Consider the following 14,132-nt stretch of genomic DNA (forward strand, 5'->3'; position numbering starts at 1 on the left):
ATGCACCTCCGTCTCTCTCTGTGTGTGAGCACATGACGGTACAGAGCAGGGGAAGGCGGGGCTTGTTCCTTCCTAACCAGTAGGGGTGTTAAATATACTCTTTGGGTTTTATTCTTATATTTATAGTATTTATCTTTTATTATTGATTTACTTTTGATCAACTCAGTGATTAACAGAGTAATGATGAATCACAATTAACAATAACAATGTTGTAGTGCGTTACTGAGTTGTGTAAACTCACTGGGTTACATATCCATCTTCTGATGGCCACTTCCAGCAGGATAATGTGTCACAAAGCTCAAATCATCTCAAACAGGATTCTTGAACATGTCACTGAGTTCACTGTACTCAGATGGCCTCCACAGTCACCAGATCTCAGTCCAGCAGAACACCTTTGGGTTGTGGTGGAATAATACATCTCTATCATGGACATTCAGCCCAAACATCTGGAGTAACTGTGTGATGCTGTCAACTCAATATGGACCACTATCTCAGAGAAAGGTTTTCAGCACCTTGTTGAATTTGTCACAAAGAATTAAAAAGGTTCTGAGAGTCAAAGCAGGTCCAACCGGATACTAGCAAGGTATCACTAGTAAAGTGGCCGGTCAGTGTAGCTATAAAGTCTATTTCTACCAGGCTATAAACATCTTCATTCACTATTGGAACCAGCCACAAGCGGCCATTCAAAATATGGAGCTGTTGGATTGGCATCATTGTTTCGCCCAAGAGGTTGTTGTGAAATAATAAGAAATCTCCCTGCATGACCCCCCATTGTGTTAACTTACTGTCTGTGGTGTCTGCGCCACCACTTGCTGTTACATCAAATAAAAATACTGCAGAGAAGTAAAAACAATCCATTCGCCCTACTGTAAGCTGTTTTGATTTGGTGAAGAGCTGCTAAGTAATATAGCAAAACAAGCTAATTAAACTTGTTTATCAAGTGAGATTGCTGTACAAGATTAGTACTTAGCATACGCAGAGGGAAGCGTTGGACAAAGTTTGAACACTTACAAGTCAGATTGTTGTTCATGTTCCTCTGACTCTACTGACATAGTGCAAAAATGGAGCATTGCCCTCCAGCTTATGAGCAAATAAAAAATGTTTTATAACACTGACCTTTATAAGTGATACCAGGAATAAACATGTCTTTTGTGGAAATAGGAATATCACATTTCCTTGCACCAATCACAAACAGGAATTAAGATGAGCAGTAATTTATGATTCATTTTTCTGTGTAATTGTTGCGTCTAAGTCACAAAAACATGTTACAGATAGACAAATGTACTTATTGATAAGAAAGGTGTTTTTAGCTGGAGTTCCATGTGAACTCTGGTCATTAAAACAGATTTGCACACAAATCCAATACCCTGTCCATTTAATTTGAAAATATGAGCCATTTGGGGACGCTTCCATTTTCAACAAGGAAATGGGTAATTAAAGCCATGTTTCAAACCAGTCAGTTTCTAAAGTCAATATATTTTGAGTCAAAGGGCACTAAAGAAATGTGGCGGTTCTTCCGACAGATAATCAAGAAAGGTGAGATCACTGCATGAAAGTGGTCGCAGGCTGTTTGCACTGAACAGCCTCACATGGGTCTGAGGGATAGAAACTGTAAAAATTTTAGACCCACCGCATGAAAACAACAAGGCTATCACCTCAAACGCTTCCCTCCACGTACGCTAAAGGCCTGAAGGGCTCAGATATTGATTTTGGAGGCTCTCATGGACTGTGTGGCTGACGTGACTGCTTCACCAGTCTTGCTGGTCTGTCAAGACACAAAGAGCTACTGACGCTTTCATACTGCAAGGAAATCACAGCATGCATTGATCGCCATGCCTAGACTTTGAGAACAGCTCATCCTAAGGCGCCACTCAGTGCTGCAGAGCCATATCAGCAGTGCTGCCCAAACAAGTCATGATGTAAATAACACGAGCACATATGCAAGGAACCCTCTGGAGTCCATTACATAAATTTTCATAATGTGTTCGATTCACTTTTAGTCTTTATAGACCAATAAAAGCTACTGTTCTTCAGCTACATTAGAGCTTACCTAAATGAAGAGAAAAATAAATCCCAGATCTCAAGTGAGTAATTACAACACGTGCTTTGAAATACTCTACTTAAATACAACACTTTTTTTCTTAAAAAAAAAGACATCTATTCTTGTTATCCAGAGTTGGTGTCCTGCAGTTTTTTGCTGCTCCCTGAAGGCATCAGCGAGATACAAGCCAGCTGTGGCTCATTAGCTCGCATGGAACGAAAAACTGTAATGGAAGCAAAACCTGCAGGACACCAGCCTGCCACAACTGGAATAAAGCCATTTGACTTTTATCTTGCTTATAGAGGTACTTGTGCTTATCGATTATAAATGTCTTACTCCTCCTCCATTTAAGCAGGAATTGCTGTAACTCCTGAGGGTAAATTTTATATGACATCCCACTTTGTGACCCCTTACAAAAGCAGCGAATGCACAGGGCTGCTTATAAGATTTCACGTCTCAGTGTGTGTTAACAGTAGATCCTCTTCAACCGGCTACAGTGCTGCTCATGCAGTCATTTACTTAAGCAAAGAATCAGAGTAACTATCCGTAAGTTTAAAAATCAGCCTCGTTTGACGACAAATTTGTAAGCTGTAATGTTTTCACTCCATAAAAGCCTCATTTTGCTTTCTTTTACTTTGATCTTCTATAAATCTTTTTTTCCCGTACTTATGTGGCTGGAAGCCACTGCTGTAAACTGAATAACCTATTTCAGTTTGAATAATGACATTTCAGGGGAAACATATTGAGTCTGCTTCGGTAATGGGATCCAAGTCTTTGTTTCTAATAATTTATTACTGCGAGGCTGCGAGTGCACAGACAGAACAAAACAACCCCACTTCAGTTTTAAGGTTTGGTGGTGATGTGTTGCTTCCACGTCATTTGCACATACATCATTACAAGTCTGAGCTCAAGCTACTACGGCACAATTAAAACATGAGGATCTAAAAATGTATCTCCACTGCCTGCTGCATGTAACATTTGAGTGTTCTTAGGCAACATCCTTGCAGAGCAAATTGGGGAAAAAAAGTTCCTATTTTACGTCTGAATTAAAACAACACTTTTACACAGAAAAAGACATTTTGCTATGAAAGTTAAGTACTGGGAAGTTGCCTCTGTCCTATTAAATGAATTGTATGTCATCAAGATACAAGCAACTGCTTGATACTTCTGCACTCGACTTAACTGGCACGCTGTTATTGCTTTTATTATTAGTAGTATTTCTATGCAGTTCACAAATGGATTTTCATCACTTACAGTTAATTTCTTCAGCCCTTTGATAATACTAACCCACTGAAAGCAGCAGCTTGAAATTCCTCAAGCTTATTTAATAGCTTTCTTGTATTATATTAGAAAAGCAGAAAGCAGTATTCTGCGGTGGAACGATTCCACTGAGTGTGGTTTTTGCCTGTGGTCTAAAGGAGAAGAGTTAAAAACTTCCTATTAAGAGCAGAGTGATGGAGAAATATGCAGCGAGCCACAGGGGATGACTCTGTTTGTTTTGCGAGCGCTGGCGAGTGCCAGTTTCTCCTTCTTAACGATCACAGACTGCGAGACACACCCAAGAACACGGAGAGCCACTGAAAGACTCATGAAAGGATATAAATAGCATTTTTGCGTTTTTCTTTACTAAAACATGCAGTGTTCCCAAATCAGGGTTGTGATGCAGGACTTTCAAAAAATAAATAGAAAAATGTTAAAAGACTTGTAAAAACTGAAAAGCGGCTCCAGCAGCAGCAGCAGGAGGTGTAAACAAGTTGTGACCTCCAGGAATAAATAATCAAGCTGGAGCAGAAGTGCAGAAAACTGCAGTTCTTCCAGTGGCCCCCTTGGGATTGGCAAGTCAGTTTCTACACCCCCTCCGTTTAATATTCAGTAATACAGCAGAAACGGACATGTTTAAAACTGGTATAATTATTTTTTACAACTCCCTCAATTGAATTGCATTATGGGTTTATAATTTGGGGGTGTTGCCACTAGGAGCACTAATACAATTATTTGACAAATAAGATACCTTGCTGTGTGTGTGTACATTACAGACCAAGTAACCTGGTCAATGAAGAATTTTCCTCATATGCTACTTAGCATTCCAGCTTGCACTGGAACGGTTCGCAGCCAAGTGTGAAGCGGTGGGAATGAGAATCAGCACCTCCAAATCTGAGGCCATTGTCCTCAGCTGGATAAGGGTGGAGTGCCCACTCCGGGTCGGGGATGAGTTCCTGCCCCAAGTGGAGGATTTTAAGTAACTCAGGGTTATTGTTCACGAGTGATGGGAGAAGGGAGCGGGAGGTCGACAGATGGACTGGTGCTGCAGCTGCAGTGATGTGGACGCTGTACGGGTCCATTATAGTGAAGAGAGAGCTGAGTGTAAAAGGGAAGCTCTCAATTTACCGGTCGATCTACGTCCCTACCCTCACCTATGGTCACGAGCTGTGGGTAGTGACCGAAAGAACGAGATTGCGGATACATGCGGCAGAAATGAGCTTCCTCCGAAGGGCGGCTGGCCTCTCCCCTACAGATAGGGTGAGAAGTTTAGCCATGCGGGAGAGGCTCAGACTAGAGCTGCTGCTCCTCTAGATTGAAAGGAGCCAGTCAAGGATGGTTTGGGCATCTGACAAGGATGCCCAAACCATCCTTGACTTAATGTTTTCTTTATTTTAACCTTTGTGTACAGCGCTTTGTGACTGCCTGTCTATGAAAAGCACTTAATAAATAGCCGGTGTATCAGAAAAACTCAGGAGGGTTTTCTCCAAGCATGACATCCCGGTGCATTTTAGACCCAGCAACACGCTCAGACAAAAACTGGTTCACCCAAAAGACAAAACGCCAAAACACAGACTTAACAATGTGGTGTATGCTGTACAGTGCAGCGAGGAATGCCCAGACCTCTACATTGGAGAGACCAAACAGCCACTTCACAAGCGCATGGCACAACACAGAAGAGCCACCTCCACTGGACAAGACTCAGCTGTCCATCTGCATCTTAAGGATAAAGGTCACTCTATCGAGGATGCCAATGTTCACATTTTGGACAGAGAGGACAGATGGTTTGAAAGAGGTGTGAAAGAAGCCATCTATGTCCACTGTGAGCGACCATCTTTGAGTGGTTTACGACACCAACTCTCTGCCATCTATAATCCAGTTTTGAGATCCCTTCCCAGACGCCTTAACGCCCACTCACATCCTGGACCATCTGACCTCAGGAATTCACATGATAAGGTGGGGCCAGGTTTCACAATGAACTCACCCGAAACTCTGGCTGATTGGGACCCACACCCAGTTCCACACCTTGGCTCAGGCGATTAGAGGATCATCAGGGGGTCCTTTTGTCCCTCTGTGGGGGGAAACTCCCACTAGGTTTATATCTGGGACTCTCCACCATTTGACCTTAGAACTGAAGAAGCTTCTCGGATGAGAGGTGAAACGTCTTCAAGTAACTTAAAGAAGTCCAGACGCTTTTCTTTGCAAGCTCCTTTGGCCACTTAATAAATAAACCTTACCTTAACTTACCCTTACGAGGATGCCTTACGGGCATGTCCCACCAGGGCAGACCCAGGACACGCTAGAGAGATTATATCTCTCAGCTGGCCTGGGAACGCCTTGGTGTTCCCCCGGACAAGCTGGAGGAGGTGGCTGGGGAGAGGGAGGTCTGGGCTTCTCTGCTTAGGCTGTTGCCCCCGCGACTTGGCACCGGATAAGCGAAAGAAGATGGATGGATGCTACTTAACACCAGTTAGCGTGTATATGTGTCTCTGTACAAGTCTAAAAATGACTGAATTCTGTTGCTGTTGGGATAAACAAATGTTTTCTGCTCATATTTGGACTCTGTCTGACTTCTTGTGGCAAAGAATTGGTAAATGCAGTGGGAAGAGTTCCTGCGGCAAAATCAGCCTGCGCTGAAAGTTTGACCATTGCACCGAATGTAAATTTGAATTTCTAGCCTACAGTTATTCAGTCTCTACTCACTTAACGCTCGATAGGGGAAAAATGTTTTCCTTCAAGGATCAAAACAGACCAAGAACTATTGCAAAAGTCAAAATAGCAGAGAATCAGACTTGACCCTTGCTATTTTTGTAGTTTTGCTGGAGTGTGTTTGTCTTATTTATTAGTGTATCTTAATTATACACGTAAACTGTCTGTTGATATTTTTATTGCAAAACTGTAGTTCCTGAGAGAAAAAAAATCATATTATCCCAAAATATTGAATTTCTTGAATCCACATCGAAGAATTTTACTTCTTTAGCTACTAAAAAACATTAGTGTTTACTGGAATTTCACACAAGGCGGGGCATTATCGCTCAGACAATAAAGGCTGACAGAACAATAGAAATTGATTTCAGATGGTTATTTGAGAGCGCCTCTTGAAAAAGCACAAGTGAGTCAAATGCACCGTGGGTTGTATGCTGCCATCAGTTTGATACCTAGTCGGTCTATCACCTTCCAGGGTTGCCACTGAGACTTTCATCCCTTCCACGCTTAGTGATTCATTCATGCATGTGCTGCCAAAAGACCTTAGGGGCCCACTTGATGCCAGTCCTGTGAACTAGCAACACTCACATCCACTGTCAAGAAAACACCTGGAATACACAGAGGACACAGGAGCCGTGAAAACTTTACTTGTACTGTGTTTTAACCCTCTGTGATGCTCTTTCAGTGTTTCTGTCTGAGTTGAGAAAAACCCAGACAAGAGTGTAAAGTAATGCTGCTGCTGTGCTTTGAGCTACATGCTAAGGTCAGTATGCTCCCATGCTCAGTTCAGTGCATAATGATATTGTTAAAATGCTTACCTAAGTGTTGGTACGAAGCAGCGCTAACACTCCAAATGCCGGCTCTTAACTTGTTTCCCGAACCTCTCAAGTGTCCTATTTAAGAGAAGGAAAAGAACAAATTCTGCTTGCTGCTTGTCACAATTTATTTAAAAGCTCGTTTCTGTCCCTCATGGCTCAGTCAGCTCTCTTACACGAATCAAATAAAGCAAACAGATATCCATAAAAGAATCTCTTTAACTCCAAACCCTGCATGAAAATTCTTTTTACACTTTCTTCAATATCAAAACAAGATATAGTTGACGGCACATCTGAGAGCATCACCGACACGAAAGCTGACAGCTCATTCAGCTCGTTTAAGGGTGTCAACAAATACAGATAATATGGGGCTTAGATTTCAGGTCGCAAAAGTAACAAGAAAGTGACTTTATGTAAACAAAGTTCCAAGAAAATGTCAATTTGATTTAAGAATGAGGGAAAAAATCCATTAACATTAAATTGTCCCATAAATAAGGCTCTAAAATTGTTGCAGTTGAGGTCACCACAGCAGTCGCACGCTCAGCATCTCCTTAAAACGAGTTCCTTTAGAGGTGGTTGTGATACACTCTATGTCCAAAAGTATTACCTCGTCTGTCATCGCACGCATATGAACTTGACGTGCATCCCATTCTCAATCCATAGGGTTTAATATGATGTCAGCCCACTCTTTGCAGCTATAATAGTTTCGACTTGTCTGGGAAGGCTTTCCACAAGGTTCAGGAGTCTATGGGGATTTTCTTACAGATGCGCATTTGTTAGGTCAGATACTGAGAAGGCTTGGCGCTCAATCTCTGCTCTAATTCATCCCAAAGGGTTGAGGTCAGGACTCTGTGCAGGCCAGTCAAGTTCCTCTACACCAAACTCACTCATCCGTGTCTTTATAGACCTTGCTTTGTGCACTGATGCTCTCTCAGAGGCCATCCCAAAACTGTTCCCACAAAGTTTTGAGCATGAAATTGTCTAAAATGTCTTAATATGCTGAAGCTTTAAGAGTTCTTTTCACTGGAACTAAGGAGCCAAGCTCAACTCCTGAAAAACAGCCCAACACCATAATCCCCCCTTCCACCAAACTCCACTTGGCACGATGCACTCAGACAAGTACGGTTCTTCTGGCAACTGCCAAACCCAGACTCATCTATCGGATTGTCAGACAGAGCAGCATGATTCATCACTCACGGTGCCACGCTAGAATTCACTGAGCTCCCGAGAGCAACCCATTCTTTCATAAATGCAGAAGCAGTCTGCATGCCTAGGTGCTCGATTTTTATGCCTCTATGGCCACAGCAGCGATCGCAACACCAGAATTCAGTGATTTGAGTGGGTGAGTGGATACTTTTCGCGATATAGTGTATGTCAGCTTTTTAAAAGGGTGGGCAGGGAAGCTGACTGCCTGCAACCTTTAAGCCAGCCTGCCAGCTAGAATAGCTCGACCAGTCTCAATCTCCAATTGCTGCATAACGCTGATGTGTGTACGCATATTTGTCCCCAGAGATCAGCCGATAATCGTGGTGCCGTTTCATTGAGATAGTTTTATGACCTTCAGGATCATTGTACAGTTGTCTCTCAAAATGTTTCACTCCTCGGCGTTTCAGACACTCACTCCCATGTGTGAGAGACAGAGCCATGTCCTAGCAGAGTAGGTGATGGATGAGCTCGTAACTGTTTTAAGCACTCAAATGGACCCGCAGGAAGAAGATGTATCGCCCATCAAGCAGCTACGCCTGGCCTCTATAGAGAGGAGAGGATGGCAGGGACTGGTGAGGAATAAAATGGGGCTCCTCTAACAAATTTAAAAGTAGAAGAAAACTGTATATCTCTCCCAAGCTGTGCTACTGATAGCCCATCTCCTTCTTGTTCTGCCTCTCTCTGTACTCTTGACCTGTCAGTTCGAAACATAAAGGCTTCAATTGCTCCTATTTGGCTGACTCTTCTTTCCTTGACAGTCTCTGCTCATTTCTTTCTTTCCTTACTTTTCTCTCAAACACGCTGGTTTTCTCTCCTTTTTATTGTCCAATTCATTTAGTCTCCACATAAAGACTCCTATTATCCTCCTTTGTTGTCCTTCTGTACTGTACTGATAAATGATGAGTTCAATGACTCATTTGTCTTCACTCTCCACTTTGTGTCTCCACAGTTCTTTATCCTGCTCCTGCTCATCTTCTTCCTGGAAATTCTGTCTATCATGCTTTTCTTCATCTACCAGGATGAGGTAAGTTGCCGCTATTACTCTCATCATGTTATATTTTATGGGTTTTCCTCACCTGTGCAAGATATTAATGACTGTAGAAGAAACTCTGCAATACATTGCATGCCCTTCATATGTCAGAGAGATTGTCGACGTTTCAAAGTGGGGCTGGCGTCCAAAATGATGCAGCTCAGTAGCAAGGTTGTTTTGAAGTTTATACAAGCACTGCTGCGTATGTCAGCTGACATTTTGCATAAACAATGGCTCAATGGATCTGCCTCGGTTGGTTTTTAAACGCCACTCGGGCTGGTGCACACGCGCCTTTGGAGAGATGTCTGTGTCACAGTTTCCTTTCCTTGTTAATAAATCATATTTCATCTCTGCTCATCTATTTTGGAGGAATTTCGTTGTAAATAAACAAGTCAGACAAGAGTAAATAAGGTGATGAGCCATCCCTCTGCTAATATGAATTTGTAATCCCTTCATTTTTTTCAGCTGAGGTTTTATTAATGCATTGAATGGATATGTTAAATTCCTCACATATTAGTCTTAATTATGAGCTTGAGGGCTGGCTTTTGAAATAGGTATGAAATTTTAACAATCAGTAAAACAACTTGATTTATGCCTTGTTTAACGGTGAAGACACAGATGAAAGCACCGACACTCTCTGCTTTCTGTCCACAAACATCCATCAAACTGAGAATAACAGACGTCACGTTGACAGTGGGTTTTATTCAGACCTGATGAGATTAGTGAGATTACTCAGCGAATTACACTGCAGAGTAAGTCTGGGTCAATGCAATCAATGGATAAATATTTTAAAATATAGCGCTTTTATGTTGGTCATCACAACTAAAATTCCAATTAGAAATTGAAGAAAAATGAGTGGGCAAATTAAACTGCAGTGAACAATAAAAACAATTTGCTTTTGTATAATTTAATGGTTCCTCCTTTAAATGTTTTGTGTAACAAGCAACAAAGTATTTTTATTTCATTACTGGAGATAAAAATCTTGATTTCATTCGGCTTTTTTTTAAATCAATAAATTATCTGGTCATTACTCGTAGCAATAATTGAAAGCCACAGAGTTTGTCTTATGAGCAGTTCCTAAACAAAAGAAATAAAAGCATTTTTTCATTGTAATGTAAAATTAAGAAAAAGCCTCAAGCAAGCTGAAGTTGGACCATTTTCATGAGAAAATTATGCTCGTATTTTTCTTTCATGCCTTTGATTTCATCGATTGAAATCATTAATCATTTAATCATCAAGAGGTATTTAACAGAGAAACAAGCAAGTGAAGTGGACGCAAACTTGTAGCCTTGTAATTAATTACTGGAAATTTCACAACTGCTTCCATTACATTATTCATGTGCTGGGACAGAGACCGCTACCACCAAAGACTTAGGCCAAGGACAACCCTGGTAGTAATTTCTTTGTAGATTTTGGTAAACAACAACCTACTTTGATATTTCCTTGTGTTTTTATTCAGATGATGTTTCCACCCATAGACCTTGGACCTGCGTCTACTTTGTTCTGGCTTTTATCTCTTCGCTGCTATAATTCTGGCACGATCATCAAATTGCTTAATGTGTCATATTTCCATCACAGTTTGTCTCTGGTAATTCTCTGAATACTTGTGGACTTGCAGGTTCCTCTGGGCTTTCATCCAATCAGCGGTACTCTGTTTACCCTTTAATGAATGTTGTCTTGTGTCACGCCTCACCTTAGTATCTGTGTTCCCTAACGTTGAGTGTACCCCATTATTCAACCTCTAAATAATTCAGTTTTGTCTACCCAGGAGGCGATTAACGACAGAACAAAGTTTTAAAAAAATGTTAGGGATTCCGCAGAGTTTGGGCACTGTGGGAAATCATTCACAATAAAGAATGGGTGGCCATTAACAGGGTGAACTCTCTCGCTTTTTAAACAGCCGGACGCAGGACACCTAAAAGTATTATTGTACTTTTATATAGTAGAAACTGTACCCTAATGGAAAAATGATTACAAAAAAATTTGAATATTACAAAGACCCCCCCAGGAAACGACCGCATAAGTCATTTTTGTGTAAGCTGTTTTTATGATCTAGTTATTCTTTCATCCGTGTGATGTCACTTTAATGCTGGATGGAACTCAGCTCTGTGGAAATCTAGAAAATCGAGCTTTTAGGCATTTTATAAAAGGGCCTGTTTGAACACAAACCATTACTTTAACTCTTAAGCAAGCATAGATGGTCAAAACAAACCTGAAATGGCTCCAGGTGGAAGATCAGCTCCAGTTTCCAGATTGAAAAATGTCTTCTAACTTGGAAACAAACCTGTTAGTTAATACACAATTTGCTTCACTGCTGCTGTTGGTAAAAAAAACCTGCATAAAGCAAATGATAGATGTATGTATGGTGCTCAGAGCGTAATGCACTTTCCTACAGGGTAGCATGCTAACTGCTTTACTTATAACAAGCATTCGTCTCATTGTTGACTGAACATTAAATCATAAAAAACACTCTTGTTACGTGCTGTGTCTAGAAAGACCAAATACAGAATACAGATTAGGCACAGCTGATAAAATGAGCTGCTATTGGCCATCAAATGAAGAATCAAAGTCCAATAAGAAAAGGAAAAAAATAAAGTACAAGGACAACACACAGAGCACAAGCAGATGGTAATTAGATATGTACAGGTGCAAAGGAGTTGCAGACGGCTGCAGATGAAAGTCACAATCACAGTGGAGGGAAAGGAACAAAAATGGGAAGCAAAACCAAAATTTATCAAAAAAACATGATGTGACCAGAAGAAAAATAAGTAACAGAAACATGAAGACACTGAAATGTGAAGACAAACATTAATCACGACGACAGAGACAAGCGAGCAAGGAAATGGGAATAAGATAACACTAGAAACAACAACAAAGGATGGGGAATCCACGGGGAACATGACAGCTTTAAGCAGTTTCAAGATATTTGACATCCATCCATCCACTTATCCAATTAAGTGCTGCTGAGCCGTTGTCACAGTGCAAGAGGGTGATTACTCGTTTTAGTTAGCTGTACCTAAACAAGTAGTAGGTTTTTTAGTTGTAGGAGAACATAGTGTAAAAGTATGTAAAAGTCTGAAATGTCTTGTTATAAAATAGATTTTTTTTTCCACCCAAAAGAAACACTGTGGGGTGTTTATTATTTGGGGAGAATTTACTGTGTTATGATGTCAAACAGAAATGTTATTGAGTACAGACGTACAAACACCTCCTCCATCACTATAATAACATCCTGGAAGCTGCTGGGAGTACAAGACAATGTCATTCCTCCCGTATGCAAAGCCCTCCAGTTACCATAACTTAAACCGAGTGCAGCAGTAGGTGCATTTTGATGAACTCCATCCCCGTCTTCAGGGATGGTCACGCTTAGTGGTCTGCTTTATTACACCTGCTTTAGCACTGATAAAAAGCTCTGTGGTGTAGCTGCAAGTTACTTGCAACAGTCCACACATCTTGCATGCACCTGAAATGGTCATCGTTTGTTTCACTTTGTTGGCTCCTAAGGATGATGAAAAGGTCCTGTGAGGTTAACTTCAGTGGACCCAGCGTGGCTCAGGGAATAAAAATTAGTCTGACTCGGGGTGGGGTGGTGGTACTGAAAATTGATGTATGGTGCTTTATACTATCTCCATGTGGGTTTACTGCCTTGTCCTCTTGGCATTTTTATCACCTCGCGGGAAAATTACCCCATCGGACAAGCACCAACAAAGCAACAGAAACAGCAGATCACTTGCACTATTTTGTTTAGGGATCAGGAGACTGTCAGCACTATAAGAAGTACAATGTGATGCATACTGCTACCAATAATATCATACGTCACAGTAGCTCTATTATTAGTTGAGCCGCAGAGAAAATCTAATCTCATAACAACAAAGGTCTCTGCATTAAATTAAGTGTAAAGGCTAATGAGCCTCTCACACCTCTTAAGTGTAGTCAGTTAATTCAGTGCTTGTTAGCACAATAATATGCCAAGAAAATAAGCGCTTAGTGTAAATCACATAAATGACGTCTGGTGTGTGGACAGTGTATTGTTTCTCCAAAGTATCCTAAAGAAGGAAATGGTAAATGGTAAATGGCCTGCATTTGTATAGCGCTTTACTCAGTCCCTAAGGACCCCAAAGCGCTTTACACTACATTCAGTCATTCACCCATTCACACACACATTCACACACTGGCAATGGCAAGCTACATTGTAACCACAGCTGCCCTGGGGCGCACTGACAGAGGCGAGGCTGCCGGACACTGGCACCACCGGGCCCTCTGACCACCACCAGTAGGCAAACAAGGTTAGTATCTTGCCCAAGGATATTTGGCATGCAGCCAGGAGGCAGCCTGCGATCGAACCACTGTTTAGTTCTGTTTAGTGGCTGAAATATCAGGAGAAAGCCAGTTCAACCAATAACATTTATGCATGGAGAGCTGAAGGGGAAGTGGAAATTCCAGGATCAGTTTGGCAAGTTGAAAGAATTTCATTTCAAACCTTTTAGCATTTATAGCAGCAGCTTCAAGACCCCAAAATCTGTCTTTCTCTATTTGTCATTCACAAGCCTAGTATCAAAAAATCAACAAAACAAGGGGCTTTTATCAAACACAATTTCCAATACGTCTCAGTGGTCAGTTCAGCACACATAATTAAACCATACCTGCAAGCTGCTGATCAGGAAGAACCTTCAAGTTGGAGGCATCGAGAATAATGTGAGGTGTTTGTAAGCAACAGTTTGTAGACTTTAATCGCCAGACATGTGAAACGGGTGTTAAAAGGTCTCAATCAAAGTGCAAGTAATAGAGTAAATACTTGGAAACCAACCACTGGAAAGTGGTAACACTGAAAAGGTCAATACAAGTGATTCAAATTATTGGCCGTTCCTCCTCCGGGTTCTTGATAAGTTACCCCCGGGGTGTATATAAAGCTGTTGCACAACTATATTGATAGGACCTCTCGTCCTAACCAATCAATAATGAAAAAGCTGTTTGTGTACACTGATTTAGAAAGCTTATTACATTAGCTTCCTGTACACTGCACAGTAGATTGTACAGTTGTATTGGTTTTACAGCCGTCCACTGCAGAATGAAA

The 14,132-nt window shown here is 41.3% G+C and overlaps 1 protein-coding gene across 4 annotated transcripts in view; it reads left to right on the forward strand.

The window, feature by feature from the left end:
* The window catches only part of tspan4a (tetraspanin 4a), a 157,035-nt gene that overhangs the window by 105,728 nt on the left and 37,175 nt on the right, over nt 1–14,132 (forward strand). For all 4 annotated transcript variants that reach the window (XM_006793822.2, XM_006793823.3, XM_006793820.3 and 1 more), the window contains one exon: nt 8,978–9,052. In XM_006793822.2, the coding sequence (XP_006793885.1) occupies nt 8,978–9,052 (75 nt within the window). The remainder of the gene's footprint in view (nt 1–8,977; nt 9,053–14,132) is intronic.

Source organism: Neolamprologus brichardi, chromosome 1, assembly GCF_056152115.1.
Source record: "Neolamprologus brichardi isolate AB-2024 chromosome 1, ASM5615211v1, whole genome shotgun sequence".
Classification (NCBI taxonomy): Eukaryota; Metazoa; Chordata; class Actinopteri; order Cichliformes; family Cichlidae; genus Neolamprologus; species Neolamprologus brichardi.